General features: G+C 33.7%; 1 protein-coding gene across 2 annotated transcripts; it reads right to left on the bottom strand.

Moving 5' to 3' along the window:
• Positions 1–562: 562 nt before the first annotated feature.
• LOC120086419 (Tetratricopeptide repeat (TPR)-like superfamily protein) lies at positions 563–7,291 on the bottom strand. 2 transcript variants are annotated; one of them, XM_039043056.2, is made up of 6 exons: positions 7,022–7,291; positions 4,908–4,994; positions 2,800–2,851; positions 1,774–2,036; positions 1,423–1,569; positions 563–1,018 (listed from the first exon to the last, which is right to left on the bottom strand). In XM_039043056.2, the coding sequence occupies exons 1-6, from the start codon at positions 7,142–7,144 to the stop codon at positions 737–739; spliced, it is 954 nt and encodes a 317-aa protein (XP_038898984.2). In that variant the 5' UTR covers positions 7,145–7,291; the 3' UTR covers positions 563–736. The 2 variants fall into 2 exon arrangements, with proteins under 2 accessions (XP_038898984.2, XP_038898985.1); XM_039043057.2 differs by having other exon boundaries at positions 2,800–2,855; positions 7,022–7,284.
• Positions 7,292–22,449: the final 15,158 nt, after the last annotated feature.

The following is a 22,449-nucleotide window of genomic DNA, read 5'->3' as shown; positions in this document are numbered from 1 at the left end:
TTTCACGATTTCTTTCGATTCCAATGCTAATAGGAACTTAAGAATGCTATAGTAAATCGCACAAGTGTAAACATATTTAATATTGAGGGTACAAATGAAATTTTACTCTTCAAAAAGGTTAAAAAGATGTTTCTTTTTTAGAAAAATAAAGACAAATTGTATAGAATAATTTGAGATAAAATTGAGTTTCAAAACTCAAATGTTATCTAAGGATTGATCAAAAGTATAATTTTTCCAATTCAAATTTTGTATCTAATGGACTAATTAATTTTCAAAAATTATATAATTGTCAGAGATTTATTAGACACAAAATTGAAAATTCAAGAACTTATCTATTAGACAGTTTAAAAGTTTAGAGACCAAATAAACACAACAATCAAACCCTGATTAAGATATTTGCAAATTATTATGTTAAAAACATAGTAATTATCATCATTTTTTTATTATTACTTTTTTTTTTTTAAAGTTCAACCAGGGTGTAAAGTTAAAATTCAACTATCAATCTTAATTGATGTTCAGGTGTATTTATGAATGCTTTTCTAAATACATATATCTACAAACATTTTAGAAAACAAAGCTACTCTTTTTTTTTTTTTTTTTTTTTGTAAGTTACCATACACAACAACATCAAGATACTCTTTATCCATAGCTCTAATATACTCATCTAATACATTAATAAATGTAAATTCTCATTTTCAACAAAATCAGTACAGAAAAGCTACCAGGGCCATGATCCTCATCTGTTTTTAGATTTCACTGGAACTCCTTTGTACATCTCCACGCGCTCCTTCAATGCATCTCGTCTTGGACGAGCAAGTTTGTTGTTCGGATCGAAAAGAAGAACTTCTTCGAAAGCTTTCAGAGCTGCTTTGTATTCTTTCTTTTTCTCATATGCATCTCCAAGATTGTTCCAAGCTGTAACATATCCAGGTTGAAGCTTCACAGCAGTTTCAAACTGGGCAATTCCCTTGTCAAGCTTATCGTCGCGCACATAACTAACCCCGAGGGCATTGTAAACCTGCAAACATAGACGATAGAAACAATAAAGATGAGATCGTTAAATATCGGCCCAGATCATTAAATATTTACCCTTGATCTACTCAACAAGACAACTAATGCTTGGCTCCCATTTCTTTTCATGAAATTTTGCTCAATGAATTGCAACAGAGAACACATATTTATCTGAAAAAGATAAACTCATTTCCAAGTAGAACAAACCTGAAAATATGAAACTCGATGAATGGAACAACAGATTTTGGAAAGATACACGAGGAAGTGTGTTCTTGATTCATTTACATGTTAAATCACCCATCCAGTTTCGATTAAAATCAACGAAAACAAAGTGGAGAATCGAAGTTTCTACATGATAGGAGACTCTTGATATTCTAAGATTCAGAAGTCAGTGAGCTAGCAGTATCAAACCTGCGCAAGATCTTGATCGTCCCCATCCCACTTATCGATTGCCTGAAGCAAATACTTCGTGGCCGCAGGATAAAACTTCCTCCTCAGCATAACTGCACCAAGTTCAAAATATTCCATAGCACTGGCATCACCACTTCTCACTTGTTCCTGTCCAACAAATAATAGGGACGAAAAGTGCATTAGCAGAGCTAGACTATCGACGTCTTCCCCTAATCGCCTGCTTCAAGGGGTGATTTCAAATGCATATTTAAAAGCTCAGTATACGTTCATGGGGCTTTCAGAGACTTAGTACACAGGTATGCCGAAAGTGAACAGTTGACCATTACAAGATCTGTAAATGTGGACTCTTACTTGCAGTTCTTTAGCAGAAAGATCGAGTTCTCTACGAACAAGAACTTGGCGTATGACAAAGAAGGTACCAACCCCAAGAAGACCTAATAATAATAATAGATAAGATAGCTGTATTCCTAATTCAAATAACTCCCCAATCTCGTAAACTGCATTCGTTTTCATGTCTTCCCTAGCAAATGCTGCTTCAGCAGAAATCAGCCATAAGGATTGCCCTGATGAGAAAGCAGATACAAATAATGCTAGGCCTTTTTCTGGTTGACTATCTGAAAAAATGAAAAATGTTCTTCAAACATTCACCACTAAAAATATTAAAGTAATAAATTTAAAAGCTAATTATTTTTTATGTATTTTATAATTCTTTCAAGTGAATAACAAACATTAGGCTAACAGATGTTCACAAGGGGAAGGAAACTCAAATTCATAAATTCTGAATAGTTTCAGGGAAAATAAAGTGCAATGTGCAGGTTAAAGACTGGATATGAACATCTTAAATTGGGTTGTTTTTGTTGGTAACGTGAATATCTTAGAGGTCAATGTTTCAAACCATTGTGGTTAACGGTTAGCAGTACCATTATGATAGAGGTAAGATATTATCAGGGAATTAAGAGTATATTAGTCATTATTCCGAGTAGGGGGAGATGAAGGTAGACACTGGCTTAGATGGTTTAGGTTCGAAAATACTCTGAGAGTTGCAGTATTTCTTTACTTTTTATCTTTCAATACAATTTTAGTCCCTTGTTCTAATTACTGAATAACCTAGTTTAGTGAGGTGACCTTAGTCGGGATGCATAGGGAAGTCAACCTACGAGCACGGAATCTAGTTTGATATAGCTTGCACTGTATATATGAATGTAGTTTAATAATTTATGTATCAAATCTAGTTTAAAGAAGTATTGATAAAATTGTGAATCAACATGTGTATATTTTGAATTAAGTCGTAACCTACAGACCACTTGAAAGGCATCGGCCACCAAATTAATGAAAATGATTTAATTACAAAGAATGTTGAATCAGAGAACAAATTACTCTCAAACATTGTTGACGATTGAGATTCCATTGCCAATTTCCCTTGAAACATCTGCCTTCATCCAGTGTAGGAAAAAAAAAGAAGTTAATAATGAGACAATTTGAAGAATTCTCAATTCAATGGAGGAAAATATATCACCTTATGGAACATATTAATTAGAGTTGATTTCAAAAATGGAAAATTTTATGCACAACTTAAATATAGCCCATTTTGTGTAGTAACAAAATTAGAAAAAATCAGTTACAATTGTCTAATATTTATTGAGGATTTCGAAGGCAAGGAATGTGGCAGTGTGTTACCAAGGTGGAGGGCGGATAAAAGTGAGATTTTCATCCATAAATATGCGAAAGAAGGTTCTAAGATTCATTGAAGATGAATATGGGAGACTCTTACAGTGGGCATAGAAGACCAAAGATTTGGAAGATTGTTCGGAAGCTTGTATTGAAGTAGGAAAGAACTTCTGTAGATTCATTCCTCGTGAAATTGTAATTCTAGCAGCAGGAGAAATGAAAGAATGCAAGGTGGTGACGTGTGTTCGAGAATATTTACTGGCTAGAAAGGGGTGGAAGGTCCATGGCATGTAAAAGGAGGAAACTTCAATATTATATGATAAAATCAAGGGACCCCATCTATTGGACATCAAGAGAACGGTGGATTAAGGAGTATTTCAGTTGGATGAATGTTACAAATAATTAGGATAAGGATAATAAAAGGATTAAGAATACTGATATGGTAGACAAAAGGCAAAGAGGTGTCTAATAAAGTTACATACGCAGGCTCAAGGAAGGAAAAATTGCCAAATTTCTAGGGAGTGGATGGCTGTTTGGAGGAGAAGGCCCGGTAGAAAAAGCTTTAACGTCAAAGGTGTAGGCCTGGTAGGGTTAGAGGACTTCAATGAAAGAAAAAAGGAGTAACTAGTAAGAAAGAAAGGGTTGGACCACATTTTGCATTGGAATAGATGGGTCCAAACAAGAAAAGGAATTGTCTAATTAGGGGGTATATTTTTTCAAATAATGAAGGCAAATGGTTCGAAGGTAAGTTTAAGTAGCCTTGAGAAAACTATTTGAGGACCCAAGTTAGCTTTAACGGTGAAGAAGGCAGGTTTTAGAGAAGTGCTTAGTGAAGGGGGCGTGGAATGTTTTCAAAAGCATCTTGAAAGAAAGAAAGGGACGTCAGGACAGTGAGGTGAAGTTTGTCCATATGTTGAGATTTGACGTTAATGACACTGAAAGAATACAAGAAGAGGAGATCTAATCTGTTATGGAGAGGAGCAGAAAGTTTTGAATGAGAAGAAATTTCTACAGCTATGATGCTAGTGGAGAAAGAAAAATGTTTGCTAATGGACAAGTTAAGCTGGATTAAAGAAGGATAAAAATACAAGATTTTAAAAAATATTTGGCTATTGTTGGTGAGAGGGGAAAGTAAATGTTTGCTAATGGGCAAGCTAATGGGCAAGTAACAATAAGTAAATGATACTGTTAAGGTCTAATTACTAGTTTAGTCTCTAAACTTCAAACTTTCAAGGTTGTGTCAAATAGGTCCCTGTATTTTAAGAAGTATCTAATAGATCCTTAAACTTTCAGTTTTGTGCTTAATAAGTTTAACCACTTTAAAAGTATTTAATAGGTCTCTCACCTATTAGACATTGTTTAAATTCACTGACTTGCTAAATAAAAGGGTCTTATTTAACACAAAATTCAATTCCATGAGTTTTCAAAAATGTTAAATTGGTTTTGGATATATTAGTCATAAAAATGAAAATTTAGAGATCTACTAGATACTTTTCAAATTTATGGATTTATTAGACATAAAGTTAAAAGTTTAAGGACCTAGTAGACACTCGTTAAAGTTTAGGGACCTATACACAATTCTAAAAGTATAAGGGCCAAATTGAGTAATTTAACTTATTGTTTAATGACCCAACTATCATCTAGACAATTATGAAAACCCAATGACCCAGGAGCCACCTGAAGAACTACAGAACCCTTAAAAAATTCAGTAATTCAAAATATGTTAGCTGATTGTTCTTTAATAATGGAAAATTCTAGTTTTATTAGTTACAAAAATATGAACTCAATAAGTCAATGCTTTTTGAACAAATGCATACCTGAAGTTTAGAAAGCCTCCCAACATTAAGTCTACAGCTCTTTCTAACGTTCCGCAAAATTGGTACGTCAACATGATGCATAATTTCCTACATAGGATTCAGGAACAAAATCATTAGAAGTAATTGAAACGGTCAGAGTCTCCACTAGAGAACAGGCTTGGAGAAACAGAAAAAGGATATTACCTTAAAGGTGCATTAAAGTGTCAATTAGAAAACAAGTGCCACAAAGAAACAAAGAATTAAATAAATTTCAGGCTTTTGTTGAATCTAAACAGATTAAGAGTATATTTGGGAGTGATTTTGAGATGGTCAAAATCACTTTTTCTCTTGTCAAAATCAATTTTCCTTAAAATGATGGCGTTTGGCATGAGCTAAAAATTGATTTTAGAAAAATCTAAAATCATTTCAAATTGATTTTGGAGGAATTAGTTGATAGGTGATTTTTGTTAAGTGATTGATCGGGAATCAGTCCCAAAATAGTTATCTAATTCATTTTTTGTTAAAATATTGTCAATGAGCTATTTGTGAAATCATTTTTTTAATTTAAAATATTGGAGCAAAAGATGGCAGACATTGTCTGTCATTAAATTGTTAAACAAATAATTATATATGTTTTGAATTTTCTTTCAATATCTATTATAAACATTCATCTTACTCAAAATATCAACCATGCATATAAAAATTTAAGTACAATAAAATAAATAGAAATAGATATTTACCATAATTATTTAGTTAAATAATAATTTCTCAAATAGAAAATACAATTTTGAGTAATTAGGTAACTTTAAATTCACTTTTAGAACCAAACATAATAATTCAAAAATTACTTTTAAAGATTTGAAAATCACTTAAAAAAGTGTAGAACCAAACATAAATTTATTTGTTTAAAAATCAATTGTATCTAAGTCTCTTTTTCTAAAATCACTATTCCAACTATCACTCTTGAACACACTCTAAGTGTTGAACATATAATTAAAATAGCAAACTTGTTCGGACAAAATGATTCTAGAAATTTGACCTTTAAAAAATGCACAACCTAATTTGACGAATTGTGTAGCATCAGAACAATTTTCACTAAAAGCTTGAAACATATCAATAAAAGAGAAATTCTATATTTAAATGAACACAAACAAACACAGGCATGTTCAAGACCCAACAAATTCTTAGAAGTTCCAAGCGTGAGTCTGGTAAGCTTTTTAGAACAGTGAATTTTATTTTTAACCGATTCAAACCACTTTTCAAGATTTTTACAATCAAAAGTAACTTTGAAAATCCTAAAAACACTTTAATGCACCTTTACTGGAAAGAGTTTAAAGAAAATGCTTCCAGACAAAGTGCTTTTCTAAAAATCAAAACTCTGAAACAATAATTTCAAACCCCCTCAAAGATTCATCATCTTTTCCAACTCTTTGAGGACCAGCAAATTTCATTTCATAATTCAATAAATTGGGAGTTGGGGTAGAAATCTACAGAGGGTTGGTCTCACAAACGAATTATGATCGAAATCCAAGAACAAAAAGTAGTTCCCCTGCTGACATACTATCCAAAATATGAAAATTCGAATCAGAGCATCTCTAGATCACTTTTGTCATTTTCAAAATGACTCCGAAATATACCTTTAATCATTCAAAAACAATTTTGACGATATGAAAATTGCAATTAAAAGTGTAAAGTTAAATATAAAACTAATTTTGAGTGATCAACCGTGTATTTTCATAGTGATTTTAGACATGACAAAAGTGATTTTAACGATTTCAAAATCACTCCAAAACATGCCTTTACTAGCCATCGCCTTCCCCAATTCCTCAAATTTCAACCAGGATTCACCGAAGCTCACTAGCATAATATACGAACAACCCCATTTTTGTATGTTAAAGAAAACATAAATTCAAGCGCAAAACGTACTGACATACTATCCAAAATACGAGAATTCAAAAATGGAATTCGAATTTCCAGCCATAACCTTCCCCAATTCCTCAAATTTCAACCAGAATTCAATAACTGAAGCTCACTAGCATGATATACGAACAACCCCAAGTTTTGAATGTTAAAGAAAACAGAATCATCCATGAAAGAAATGTAATCATGCATAAGAAGAAAACATGAAATCTCACCTGAAGAGCGAGATTGTGAGGCTTGAGCTGAAGAGACCCAAATGGAAGGAAGGAATGAGAAGGAGAAAGAGATGGCGAACGATGAAGAGACAAACTCGTCTGTAAAGCCATTTTCAGGGACATTAGGGACTCAATTTGAAGTTTGTTGATCTGGGTAATTCTCAAAATTGAAGCCAAGATGCTCTCCAATTTTGTTGGTGTGGTTTTGGGAGAGAGAGCAAGTGCCTTGCTGACCAGAAGATAATGGTAAAAATCAAATTCATAAAAGGAAGGTTGATTTTTCTCGTTTTTAGCCGTTTATTTTAATCTGATAAAATCTGGGCCGTTCATTTATCATCCGCAGGAAAAAGAGAAGACAACTAAATTCTATATTTTGAACGTAAAAAATGTTGGGGATTTCTACCTAAAACGCCTAAAGAATAGCACATATTCTTGAACATTTCATTTTTTTTAAAAAAAAATCTATTGATCTCTCTATTTTCATTAATATTTATGACTATTTACAATTTAGTCTTCACCTACGTTATATATTTACATTGTTGGGAATGTCCTAGAACTCGCAGTTCGTGTTAAACATTTTATTTTATCAATAATAATGACATGTTGATTTTGCATCTGATTATGAAAATTCAATAAACGCATCATTGGCTATAGTCTGAATGCTATAACTTTATGTAGTGACATAAATAGGATCAAGTTGACAGTATATAGCCTAAATGGTCTAATAAGTATACGGATGAAATTGGATATCTCATCTTAGTAACACTATTGGATGCGGTCCACTCTGTAGTTGTTACAAGAAGTTGTAAGGTGCTACAAACGATGTGATCCACAAATCATTCATGTTGAAACATGAGAGCAGGAGCATCCTATGCAATGAGTTTGCATATAGACTGGACCACGAAAATAGTCACTTTTCTTTATAACGACCGTTTACTGTTAAAACTGACTATTTCTTTTATTATATAACCTAGGTTAACTCAATCTTAATCCTGAGCTAGCTATGAACTCCTGTTTGTTCGGAATTATCCTTTGATCTGCAAATGGTGAGAGTAGTCCAACAACACTGCTTAATAAGCTTACCATTTTGGGGATAAGACTAGATGAATAGCTGGGGACATAGCTTTGCAAGATGGAATTCACTCCTGCCCTATTTAGGGTTAGCAGATAAGTTGTTCTCTTAAGTACTGACTCCATGTCTTGAACAATCGGGGCCTCGCCTTCTCATGATAGAGAAAGGATTTGATTCATAGAGATTATGAATCAGAATTTTTCATTAAAGGATCAGTAGAAACTTAAGGAACAAGATGTAGTCAGAGGGGTAAAACGGTATTTTTGACCTAGCTGTGATTAAGAACAACCTGTGAAAGATCGACTTACTGATTATGGTTATTAAGTGGACATAATATATCTGCAGTGAGGGGAGTTCAACTATGAGCTATAGTGGAGTGTCCTATTAATTAACGAATGGGGGTTAGATCGGACTAATGAGTTTAGCCGATTAATCTCGAATCGTTGGAGCCCATGATCTGTAGGTTCGCGAGGTCCCCCTACTAGCTCGTAAATGGATAAGTTTTAGGGTAGTTTGACAGATTAATTTAAAATGTTCAAATTAAACAGAACAAGAGAATAAATATTTAAATATAATTTAAATATATAAAGATGATATTGTGTAAAAATTAATTTAATATTTGATATTAAAAGGATGGAAAATCGTTTGCATGTTGCACAAAAATGGAAAATGGGATTTTTCCATTACCATCATCTTTATGCTCACACAAAATGCATTATCTTCTTTACTTTGATTCTCCAAGCATGAGCTACAAGCCATGCACTCCATCTCTTTGCATGTTCATCTATTATATAAAGAAGAGTGGAGTTGTTGGAGAAAGATGATAATACAGAATTTCGAGAGAAAATTTTTCTGAAGAAGAAGTTGTCCTCTTCAGTCAAGCTGCTGTGAGTTTCTCTAGTTTCTTCACATCTTCAAGCTATTCTTGAGTCCCACAACTCTGCCTAAAGCTCCAAGAGCATAGTAGGGAAGGCTTTGAGGTGGTTCATGTTGATGACAAGTGAAGACAGCAGTTGAACAGGCATTTTCTTGGAGAGTTCATCAAAGGTATGTTCAGAAAATCCACTTTTTGAGAAGAGCATGCTTTAGTTTTTGCTAAAATTAGTGAATTAGAAAGCTTATGGATCCTTAATACTTCCACTGCATGTTGTTTTACTCTTTCAATTGGTATCAGAGCATCTTTTAAGCTTTCCATTCAGTCAAATTTTGGCATGATGGGGGTTTTTTCATGATAAATATGAAACTGATGCACTGCTATAGTTTTCTCTGTTTTGGTATTTTAATTCTCTTTAATTTCTCAATTAAATTTGTAATTGGCTCTTGTTTGATGAGCATTTATGTGTTAGCAAGAGTCTATAATTTATTTGGAGTCATTAGAGTTGAAATTAAGATGTAATTGAAGAAAGAAGCGAAGGAGGTCGAGCTACTGTTCGAGATTTTTCAGCTTCTGCTTAAATCTATTGCTGAGGTCCAGTTGCTAAACGATCGTTCAGCTCCAGACGTTACACGATGAGAAGAAAAGCTAGACGGTCGTTTAGTAATATGTGCTGATCGTTGTGATGTTGAATGCTATGCGATTGTGTACCTGCGGGAGCTAAGCGATGCGTTCATTTGTTATACGATAGCATTACGCAATCGTTTAGTTTTTGTCGTGGGGACTAGACGATACGTTGATTTTGCTAAACGATGACGCTATACAATCATTCAGCAACGATGCACGCTAAACGATACGATGAAGTGCTATGCGATAGCACTGAGCGTTTGTTTGGTCGTGGAGCTAAGTGATCGTGTAGATAAATGTTATGCGAAGTGATGATGTTTTATACGATGGAGCTATGTGACCGTGTAGCTGCGACCGGATACTAAACAACGATTGAATGCGCTGGGTGATGGTGTTATGCGATCGTTTAGTACTATGCGATGGAGCTAAGCGATTACACTGCGATGGAACTAAACGATCGTTTAGTCCTATGCGATAGAGCTAAACAATCGTTCAGGTTTCAGGAAACACTATACGATCGTGTACTTCCTCTCAACCCCAGGTGATGAAACTAGACGATTAGATCCATGCGTTACACAATTGGCCTTAGCAACATATTGAGGTTGGATCGAAAGCAACTGGTTCGACCGGTTTACTCAAGGTTCAATCTGGTTTAGCCTCAAATGGTTGTGGTTGGTCCGGTTCAAGCTTTGTTGGTCCGGTTCAGACTCGTCCAGCCTGGTTCAAGTTGTTTTGGGTTCAATTTGGAGTGGTTTGAGCGGTTCAAAGATAGTTTTGAAGCTATTTGTAAGTTAGCTGTCTGTTTGCTTGTTTATGCCAAAACGAAAACCATAACAGCTAGTATTTAATTGTTTAATGAGATGTATGTGATAATTAAATAAATTCATGGATATGCATACAGTATGCCATGTAGATTTAAAATCCCATCTAGGAAGCATGTTACTTGCATTGACAGTATGTTATATTGTTATAATATATAGTATGCATGTTAGGGTTATGTTTAATATAATAGTTATATTAGATACCTTTGTTGAATATTGTGAATGTTTAAGCATGTCTAAATTTTGTAAGTTGTTATAAAATTGGTTAGACGTTTAAAATCCATAACAAAGAACAGTTGCATGCTCACTTAGGTTAACAACTAATTTTAATCGTTAAAATAGATTGTTGTCTTATAAAATATGGTTACAAACTCATATCGGTTCCTAAACCTGTCTAAGGCTGGGGGTGCTTAAGTTGACGGTTTACGAAACATCTTCTACCTGGGGATTATGACCGAACAATTGAGAGTTGTTAACAAATTTTATGAGCTTGCGTGAGCGATGTGAGGTAATAAAATGGTTTATCACCTACACATTGTAGGTTAAATCCAATTATAAGAGTTATATTTGGAAAAAACCACTTAGACTTGGGTTGTATGAAATTAGCCGTCATGCCTAAGTAAATTACCCAAACATTTAGAACACTTCAGTGGGAGATTAACAATATTTTTGATATATAGTTATTAGTTCTCACGTCCTCAAGAGTTCACACCGTGAGATCCATGCTCGGCTTCTTGTCGATTTTACCTCGACTGCTCCATATGAAAAGTGTTTGCATGGGTCAATAACAAGGTGAATGAGGGAAGTGGTTCATAGTAAGTGGGTGAAGGAAATGTGTCAACATTGTCCTATGGTCTCCTTCATTAGTTTAAACCGTGAGATTCCTATGTTGCGCCTGTTGTTGTTTTTATGCGGCACTAGCTAGTCGTTAACCGCGGTGATCCCTACGGAGGGTTATAACATAGGATTTGGAACAACCCAAGCTTAAGTAAAATGAATAGATCTTATAGTTCTGTCTTGGATATTGTCTTCTCTCTCAGAGGCATATTCATACCGTTCTATAAGATCTGAAAATGGCGGGTCACACTTATAAGAATTACTAAGTATTAATAAAGATATTGACCGAAAACAATAACCAAAAGAACTATTGGGATATGATTATTCTAAATAATAGTATTTGATCAAGAACTGTTTTATTTCTGTGAAGGAATTCTTGACTGCCCCACGGTAGCACTTGTTCTAAATCACTTAAGTATTGTTGCAAATAAATAAAGATTTATTGGGTACTTTATTAGTTTTGCTAAAATGGATTTAGATGCATATTTAATAGAATTTGTTTAAAATGTTTCAGCAATGTCGAACTCGATTATACAACTGCTTGCTTCTGAAAAATTTAACGGAGAGGGTTACTCCAATTGGAAATCAAATATCAATACAATATTAGTAGTAGATGACTTGAGGTTTGGTTTAACGGAGGAGTGTCCTCCAGTTCCCAGTTCAATGGCGACCCAAAATGTTCGAGATGTTTATGATAGGTGGGTAAGGGTGAACGAAAAAGTCCGAACCTATATCTTGGCAAGTATATCTGATGTACTCAACAAGAAACATGAGGTCATGCCCATAGCTTGTGAGATCATGGCATTATTACAAGAGATGTTCGGGCAACCGTCATCGTCTGTTAGACATGAAGCCATTAAATATGTGTATGTAACACGTATGACGAATGAGACCAATGTAAGAGAATATGTTCTTGACATGATGGTCCATTTTAACATCACAGAGGCTCACGGGGCTATGATAGACGAAACAAGTCAGGTGAGCATGATACTAGAATCTCTTCCTGAGAGCTATCTGCCGTTCAAGACAAATGTTGTCATGAAAAAAATCACTTATAACATAACGACGTTGTTGAATGAATTGAAAACTTATCAAACGATGATGAAACTCAAGGAAAAGGAAATAAATGTTATTTTTAAACTGAAAAAGTTTTACAAAGGGTCTACGTCTGGTACGAAACCCGTTGATGATAAGAAAGCTAGTCCTTATTCTTCTAAGGATAAAACCGTACAAATGAAAAATAAAGGAAAAGGGAAAAAGAAAACCGCTGCGAAGAAAAACAAAAACAAAACTCCCAAGGGAAAATGTTTCCATTGTGGAGAGGTTGGGCATTGGAAGCGTAATTACCCAAAATATCTGGCTGAAAAGAAAATAGAAAAGAATAAACAAGGTAAATATGATTTACTAGTTGTTGAAACATGTATAGTGGGAAATTCTCACCTTACCTAGATATTAGATTCAGGCGTCGCTAATCACGTTTGTACTTTTCTATAGGAAACTAGTTCTTGGAGAAGACTTTCTGAATATGAGATGACTTTCAAGATGGGCAAAGGTGAAGTCATTTCAACTAAAGTAGTGGGAGATGTGAAGTTGTTTTTTGGAGATTCTTTTATCTTACTCAAGAATGTGTTCTTTGTACCTAAGATGAAAAGAAATTTGATCTCCATTTCTTGTCTTTTAGAAAATATGTACAGTGTATCTTTTAAATATAATGAAGTGTTTGTTTGTTTAAAAGGTGTTCATATTTGTTCTGCTAGACTTGCAAATAACTTATACATATTACAACCAATGGAAGCAAAAGCTATTTTAAATATAGAGATGTTTAAAACAGCTGAAACTCATAATAAAAAGCAGAAAATTTCTTCTAACGCCTATCTTTGGCACCTCAGGCTTGGTCACATTAATCTCAACAGGATTGAGAGATTGGTAAAAGAACGGTCATCTAAATCAGTTAGAAGACAGTTCTCTAACTCCACGTGAATCATGTCTTGAGGGAAAAATGACGAAAAGATCTTTTTCTGACAAAGGTCTTCGTGCCAAATAACCTCTTGAACTTATACATTCAGACCTTTGTGATCCGATGAATGTTAAAGCTCGAAGAGGATATCAGTACTTCGTCAGTTTTATTGACAATTACTCTCGATATGGCTATATTTACTTAATCAGTCACAAGTCTGAAACTCTTGAAAAGTTCAAAGAATTTAAGGCTAAGATTGAAAATCAGTTAAGTAAAAGAATTAAAACACTTCGATCTGATCGAGTTGGTGAGTATATGGATTTAAAATTCCAGAACTATCTAGTAGATCATGAAATTCAATCCCAACTCACATCACTTGGAACACCACAATAAAATGGTGTTACAGAAAAGAAATCGAACCTTGTTAGACATGGTTCGATCTATGATGAGTTATGCTTAATTACCTCAATCTTTTTGGGGATATGCAGTACATACTGTAGTTTATATTCTAAACGTTGTTCCATCCAAAAGTATTTTAGAAACACCATATCAATTGTGGAAATGACGCAAGACAAGTTTACGCCATTTCCGCATCTGGGGTTATCCAGCACACGTGTTGGTACAGAATCCTAAAAAATTGGAAACACGTTCAAAATTATGCCTATTTGTAGGATATCCCATGCAAACAAAATGAGGATACTTTTATGATCCCCAAGAAGATAAAGTGTTTGTATCGAAAAATGAAACTTTCTTGGAAGAGGATCATATTAAGAATCATCTACCTCGCAGTAAACTAATATTGCAAGAACTGTCTAAAGATACTACAGATAAATCAACAAGAGTTGTTGATCAAGCTGGTCCATCAACAACGGTTGTTGTCCCGTCACGTCCATCCCAAGAGTTGGGGATGCCTCGTCGTAGTTGGAGGGTTATTCAACAACCTGAACACTACACGAGTTTAACAGAAACTCAAAACATCATACAAGATGATGGTATAGAGGATCCATTAACCTTTAAGAAGGCAATGAAAGATGTTGACAGGGAAAAATGGATAAAAGCCATGGACGATGAAATGGAGTCTATGTACTTCAACTCAGTCTGGGAACTTGTATATCAACCACAAGGTGTTACATCTATAGGTTGTAAGTGGATCTACAAGAGAAAACGAGACCAAACTGGCAAGATACAGACCTATAAAGCCAGGCTCGTGGCAAAGGGTTTTACCCAAAGAAAAGGAGTTGATCATGAAGAAACTTTTTCTCCTGTTGCCATGATTAAATCAATAAGAATACTTCTTGCTATTGCCACATATTATGACTATGAAATATGACAAATGGATGTCAAGACAGCTTTTTTGAATGGCTATCTTGATGAAAGTATTTTTATGTCTCAACTAGAGGGGTTCGTCGAAATAGGACAGGAATAGAAAGTTTGTAAGCTTAATCGATCCATTTATGGATTGAAACAAGCATCCAGATCCTGGAATATAAAATTTGACACTGCGATCAAATCTTATGGCTTTGAACAGAACGTTGACGAATCTTGTGTATACAAGAAGATAGTCAACAAAACTGTAGCAGTCTTAGTTCTGTATGTTGATGATATCTTGCTCATTTGGAATGAGATAAGCTTTCTTGCGGACGTAGAGAAATGGTTAGCATCTCAATTTCAAATGAAAGATTTGGGTGATGCTTAGTATGTTCTAGGAATACAGATCTTTCGAGACCGAAAGAATAGAACATTAGCACTGTCTCAGGCATCTTATATTGACAAGATGTTGTCAAGGTATAATATGCAAAATTCCAAGAAAGGTTTATTATCTTTCAGGCATGGAATTCATTTGTCAAAGAAACAATGTCCTAAGACACCTCAAAAGGTTGAGAAGATGAACAGAATTCCATATGCTTCTGCAGTTGGGAGTTTGATGTACGCTTTGTTATGTACACGTCCCGACATATGTTTTGCAGTTGGAATTGTCAGGTTCCAATCTAATTCTGGACACAGTCATTGGACTGCTGTAAAAAATATCCTCAAGTATCTTAGGTGAACGAGGGACTATATGCTTGTGTATGGACCTAAGGATTTGATCCTTACGGGATACACTGATTCTGATTTTCAGATTGACGTAGATTCCAAGAAATCTACTTCGGGATCAGTTTTTACTCTTAACAGAGGAGTTATAGTTTGGAGAAGCATCAAGCAAAGTTGTATCGTTGACTCCACCATGGAAGCGGAATATGTGGCTGCATGCGAAGCTGCTAAGGAAGTAGTATGGTACGCAAATTCTTAGTTGATTTGGAAGTCGTTCCAAATATGCAGCTGCCTATCACACTGTATTGTGACAACAGTGGTGCAGTTGCTAACTCAAAGGAACCCGGGAGTCACAAGCGTAGAAAACACATTGAACGAAAGTACCATCTCATCTGGAAGATTGTACACAAAGGAGATGTGCTCGTCACAAAGATAGCCTCTGAAGACAACCTTGCTGATCCTTTCACCAAAGCCCTCTCAGCTAAACTTTTCGAGGGCCACCTAGTGGGACTAGGACTCCGAGTAGTGTAATCTAGGGCAAGTGGGAGAATGTCTATGGTATTGTAGATGCCCGAGTTTATTGTATTTTTTCCATTATGTATCTCAACATTATATTATATATATTTGTTCTCATTAGAGTTTTAGTCCAAGTGGGAGATTTTTGGAAATGTCCTAGAACTCGCAGTTCGTGTTAAACATTCTATTTTATCAATAACAATGACATGTTGATTTTGCATCTTATTATGAAAATCTAATAAACGCATCCTTGGCTGTAGTCTGAATACTGTAATTTTATGTAGTGACATAAACAGGATCAAGTTGACAGTATATAGCCTAAATGGTCTAATAAGTATACAGATGAAATTGGATATCTCATCCTGGTAATACTATTGATGCGGCTCACTCTATAGTTGTTACAAGAAGTTGTAAGGTGCTACAAACAATGTGATCCACAAATCATTCATGTTGAGACACGAGAGTGAGGGCATCCTATGCAATGAGTTTGCATATAGACTGGACCACGAAAATAGTCACTTTTCTTTATAACGACCGTTTACTGTTAAAACTGACTATTTCATTTATTATATAACCTAGGTTAACTCGATCTTAATCCTGAGCTAGCTATGAACTCCTGTTTGTTTGGGATTATCCTTTGATCTGCAAACGGTGAGAGTAGTTCAACAGCACTGCTCAATAAGCTTACCATTTTGGGGATAAGACCGGATGAATAGCTGGGGACATAACATTGCAAGATGGAATTCACTCTTACCCTATTTAGGGTTAGAGATAGGTTGTTCTCTTAAGTACTGACTCCATGTCTTGAACAATCGAGGCCCTGCCTTCTTCTGATAGAGAAAGGATTTGATTTATAGAGATTATGAATCATAATTGTTCATTAGAGGATCAGTAGGAACTTAAGGAACAAGATGTAGTCACGGGGGTAAAACAGTATTTTTGACCTAGCTGTGATTATGAACTACCTGTGAAAGATCGACTTACTGATTATGGTTATTAAGTGGACATAATATATCTATAGTGAGGGGAGTTCAACTATGAGCTATAATGGAGTGTCCCATTAGTTAACGAATGGGGGTTAGATCGGACTAATGAGTTTAGCCGATTAATCTCGAATCGTTGGAGCCCATGATCTGTAGGTCCGCGAGGTCCCCCTACTAGCTCGTAAATGGATAATCTTTAAGATAGCTTGAGAGATTAATTTGAAATGTTCAAATTAAACAGAACAAGAGAATAAATATTTAAATATGATTTAAATATATAAAGATGATTATTGTGCAAATAGTAATTTAATATTTGATATTAAATTAATTATTTTTAAATTAATTTAAGAAAATGAAAATTCGAATTAAAATGATTTAAAATCATTTTTGGTTTTAAAAAAAAGATGGAAAATCGTTTGCATGTTGCACAAAAATGGAAAATGGGATTTTTCCATTACCATCATCTTTATGCTCACACAAAATGCATTATCTTCTTTACTTTAATTCTTCAAGCATGAGCTGCAAGACATGCACTCCATCTCTTTGTATGTTCATCTATTATATATAAAGAAGAGTGGAGTTGTTGGAGAAAGAGGATAATACAGAATTTCGAGAGAAAATTTTTCTGAAGAAAAAGCTGTCTTCTTCAGTCAAGCTGCTGTGAGTTTCTCTAGTTTCTTCACATCTTCAAGCTGTTCTTGAGTCCCACAACTCTGCTTAAAGCTCCAAGAGTATAGTAGGGAAGGCTTTGAGGTGGTTCATGTTGATAACAAATGAAGACAGCAGCTGAACAGGCGTTTTCTTGGAGAGTTCATCAAAGGTATGTTCAGAAAACCCACTTTTTGAGAAGAGCATGCTTTAGTTTTTGCTAAAATTAGTGAATTAGAAAGCTTATGGATCCTTGATACTTCCACTACATATTTTACTCTTTCATATATATATTTCTTTTTCTCTCCTCTATGCATATTCTCTTCCTCTCATGTATATTCTCTCTCCCCAATAATATATGAAAATATATTCTCTCTCCTATAATTCAGACCAAATTTCTTACTCTTCCCCCTCTTTTTTCCTTTCCCCTCCATCTCTTTTCTCCGTCCGACAGTGTGAGTTACAGGCAGTAGACGACGATGTGAGGTGAATTGATGACTCGACACGATGACACGAACCACTTGGGACGAATCAATGGCATGAACGACATGGGGCGAATCGACGGTGACGGGTTGAGCAGATTCGATCGATGACACGATGAGGCGAACAAATCCGATCGACAACAATGGGGAGAAAGATCCGTGGCAGCCATGGCTGAAGATGAAGGGTTATGTATTATAATCCCCATATGAAAATGGACTTTATTTTTTTCCTATTTTTTATATATACTGTGATACAAATATGTACTTTTTTTTAGCTTTTGTAGGAAATATATACTGTAGTATATGTATTAGTTTATTTGATATAAACAAGTGTTTTTTTTTTAATTTAGACTTATTGTGTTATGATATATATATATATATATATATATATATATTATGATGTAAATGAAATTTATGAAGATTTATATACTGTGGTATATTTCATATATCGGTTTAAACTGCGATTTATGTCAAACATTTTGAGTTAATTTCTAATTTATAAACTGTAGTATATTCCATATATTGGTTAAATATTTTCAAATATCTAACAAAATGTTCTAAGGTATAATTAAAATAATCATGAATCCGTTAAAATATTTTAAGGTATATTTAAAATAACCATTAATCCGTAAAAAAAAACAATAAATTGATAATTGATATGTGAAAACCAACGTAAATAGAAAATAAAATTTCATTATATAAATTTTTTTCCGAATTGAAAAATAGAAAAAATAAAAATAAATGCATTTTCTCTCTCCAATCGATAAATGAGAAAAACTATATTAAATACATTTTCTCTTTATATAATAAATATATTTTCTCTCTTCATTATTAAAGTAGCTTCGAAAATAGAATAAATATATATAAAAAAACGAATATAAATAAAAAATGGATAAAACTATCCAAAAATAACACTAAGACTTTTTTGAAAAAAATCAAATTTAAAGATATTTATGAAAATATATGGTCAAAGATAGGTTTCTTATGTAAAAATCCAAAATGTTAAAATATCATTAAAAAAAAAACATTTAGGCTCGTTGTTAATCATTTGGGCTGTATTTGGTAACCATTTAGTTTTTTATTTTTGTTTTTAAAAATTAAATATATTTAATATACATTTGTTATAATGATTTACATTTTTCTTAAATACAATGGTTGAATTCTTAGCCGAATTCTAAAAACAAAACAACTTCTTGAAAGCTACTTTTTTAGTTCTCAAATTTTGGCTTGGTTTTTTAAACTATGGGTGAAAAGTAGATAACAAAGGAAGAAATTTGGAGGTGAAAGTAATGTTCATAGGCTTCATTTTCAAAAACAAAAGTAAAAAACAAAATTGTTACCAAACGAGCCTTTGGTTTAGTTAAAAAAATAACAATCACATTCGAGGAAGCCTGACATCTTGTTCCTGTTGTGTTGCCTTAGACCAGGGAAGATTAGTTTCTAGTGTAAAACAAAGTTATTGATCCAGTTGAGCTATAGACATTATTTCTACCTCTAAATTTTTTTCTTTATTATCTACCTTTGACCAATGGTTCAAAAAACCAAGCCAAGTTTTGAAAACTAAAAAAATGTAGTTTTTAAAAACTTATTTTTGATTTTAGAATTTGGCTAAAAATTCAATTATTGTACTTAAAAAAGATGCAACCATTATAAAAAATAAGAAGAAAATAAGCTAAATTTTTAAAAACTAAAAATAAAATAGTTACCAAACGATATCTCATTATCATTAAAAAGATTTGTAGGTACTAATTTTACCACCTGCAAAGGCATACATATTTTTATTTTAAGAAAAATTAAAATATGTATCATTTTATAATTTAAATAAAATATTACTTAAAGTTGTTTATTATAATTAAAGAAAGTTTCTGGTAATTCATTGTGAACGAAGGAGTAAAACTTTTGGTGGCTCATCCTTTTATTTTTTAATAAGTACAACATTTTTATTTTTTTTAATGTATTGTTGACAATTAATTTACTATTTATAATTTATTAAAAAATTTAAACATAATGTTATATGATTTTTTATTCAATAAAAGAACATAAGCATGTAATAGTTGATCTATTATCTTTTCAATAATCATTTTAAATAAAATAATAATATAAAATTAAAAAAAAAAACTCAAAAAAGTAACAAAGACAATTCAAGACCTTAATTGTACACATTCCACAAAATAGATAGATCATTATTTCTTTTTATTTTTTCAACAAATTTTTAAATATGTATTATAAAAATTTAAAAAAACCTTTTTTTTAAAAAAAACAAACCCTTATGCACTCATTTCTTCATAATAATGGGTAGACAAAAATTCTTATTCAATTTCATCAAAATTGAGGTATCACATCGCAATCTTAAGATTTGAGAAATAAACGTAAGACATGTCTTCTTTACTATTTGAATACAACAACATCTTGAGGTGCTTTAAAGATAAAAAAAACTTGAAGAACAATGCACTGAGAGAACAAAATAGATCAAACGAAGCTTTAGGTATTGTTGAAAAATGGTGATCAAGAAAAACTCATTTTTATAGAAGTAGAAGTTGAGAGTTACAAACGTTTTAAATTCTAAAACAATTAAAATTTTAATTTTGAATTAAATTAAAGGAAAAATCACTCAGTTCTTAAAGTTTAAGCAAATACTTTCATGCACCACTATCATAAAACTTTTAATTGATAGGACATACCTGACGATGATGAAAAATATGTTAATGAGCCATTGGGACATTTTGGACATACAATATAAGTCAGTCTACAAAACCTAAAACTTAGGCTCTGATACCAACTGTAACGACTCGAATTTCTAACATCTACTGGGAGGACGTTACTATATGCACGCATAAGCTTGAAAATAGGTCTCTTGCAAACTAAAATGAAAAGAGCAAATCTGTTTTATTAAAAGTTGAGTTAAAAAAATAAAACCATAAAAATCTTTGCTCGAGATACTCCTAACTTTAATTTCAAATAAATTAATTAAATAACTAAATAAAACAATCAAAGAATTTAAATGTTCAACTTCTAAACCAAAACATGAAAACATGAGAAAAGTATATGTGGAAACATTGTCTAGTCCCATAGGCCCAGTCACAGATTCTTCTTGTCATTCGTCAATTTGTCCTTGCCTTTACCTGAAAACCTATCATAGAAAAGGGTGAGTATAAAATACTCAATAAGCGACCCACTACTGAGTCCACTAGGTGAACATGTTAGCCTTCCTATCAAGACAAAGGTGTGTATCCCGAACATAGGCGTAGGCATAGGCATAGGCATAGGCATAAGGGGTGAACCCGAAGGCACACTTTCCTAGGAAGTGACTTAAAAGTGTCACAAAATCATAAGCATAGGTGGAAATCCCATAAGGACGCCAAACATACACAAGGGATGTACATAGTCGGATAGGTGTGCTAACAGTCACCAGCAGTCTATCATGCAACATACAACATCTAAAGGCATATCAAGTCATATCGTATTATAACAATCATAGTAATATAACTCAAGAGTTTTCAAAACAGTCTCAATAGTCATCCTTCAGTCAATCTATTGGGTTTTATGCCCTAAAACTCGTAGATAGTAAATGTTATTGTCCGTCATCAATAAAGAGTTATAGATATTAATTCAATAAATGTTATTGTTTGTGTTATTTGTCTATTTTTATCTTAATAACCCTAAATCCAATAAACTAGCATCCAAGCTGCCTTATGAGTCTTGAACTGTATATGGAGACTGGAGGAAATCGAATCCGAGATTTTCATGAGCAGCGAAAATAAAATTATTCCGAATCACAATCATGAATGAACATAACATTTACAGCCGTACAAAAAACAAGCGGTTATGCAATTAATATAGAAATTACAGCATGAAAACTCAAATGAATAAAGAGAATACTCTACGAACATTTGAAGATGCGTCTCCATGCTCCTTTGCGCACGACCGCTCGAACAATAGCAACCTCAAACGCTCGATCTACACGACCGCAACACAGCACAAACTCTTTGCACTCATCTTCAACGATCGCCTTGGCCACGAACTCCTCAACAACAGCACGAACGACCTCTATAGCACCTCGACGGTGTCGAGTTGAGTATAACACCACCAACAAGGCTATCTTGGTATTCTCGGTGTGAGAATTCAGAGGGTGGGCTCTATTCGAACTTAGAATGAGGCAGACGAAGGAGGAAACATCGATCATGTACATGACTGGGAAAGTGGGAGATGACGGAGACCTATCGTGTAGGTCAATGGCCAATCGTTTAGCTAAAGCTAAGCGATCATCTAGCAAAAACTATGCGATCGTTTAGCTCATCGTTTAGCTCGGTCTGTCGCCTACATACACTACACGATCGTTTACTTTGGACAAGCGATCGTCTAGCAAAAGCTATGCAATCGTTTAGTAAATACTATACGATCGCTTAGCTCGCCACTGCACGATCGATTAGCTCGTCCAAGCCGTCGTTTAGTAAATCTATATTTACTTGACGACTACCGTGAGATCTTTTTTCACCGAGAGGGAAATCTCCAAAACTTTTTATGAAAAACTTTTCAATAGTTTGTAAATCTTACTAAAATTAGGAAAACCATTTTCCTTT

This window comes from Benincasa hispida, chromosome 9 (assembly GCF_027475165.1).
Source record: "Benincasa hispida cultivar pf3 chromosome 9, pf3_genome.v1.1, whole genome shotgun sequence".
Taxonomy (NCBI): domain Eukaryota; kingdom Viridiplantae; phylum Streptophyta; class Magnoliopsida; order Cucurbitales; family Cucurbitaceae; genus Benincasa; species Benincasa hispida.
Note: the sequence above shows the minus strand (reverse complement) of the source record. Positions and strands in the feature narration are given on the sequence as shown.

Coding starts and splice junctions, on each gene's coding strand:
- LOC120086419 (XM_039043056.2), bottom strand. CDS start 7,144: ATGTCCCTGAAAATGGCTTTACAGACGAGTTTGTCTCTTCATCGTTCG. Junction 4,995..7,021: donor CTCACAATCTCGCTCTTCAG/GTGAGATTTCAT, acceptor AATCCTATGTAG/GAAATTATGCATCATGTTGA. Junction 1,019..1,422: donor ACGATCAAGATCTTGCGCAG/GTTTGATACTGC, acceptor CTATGTTTGCAG/GTTTACAATGCCCTCGGGGT.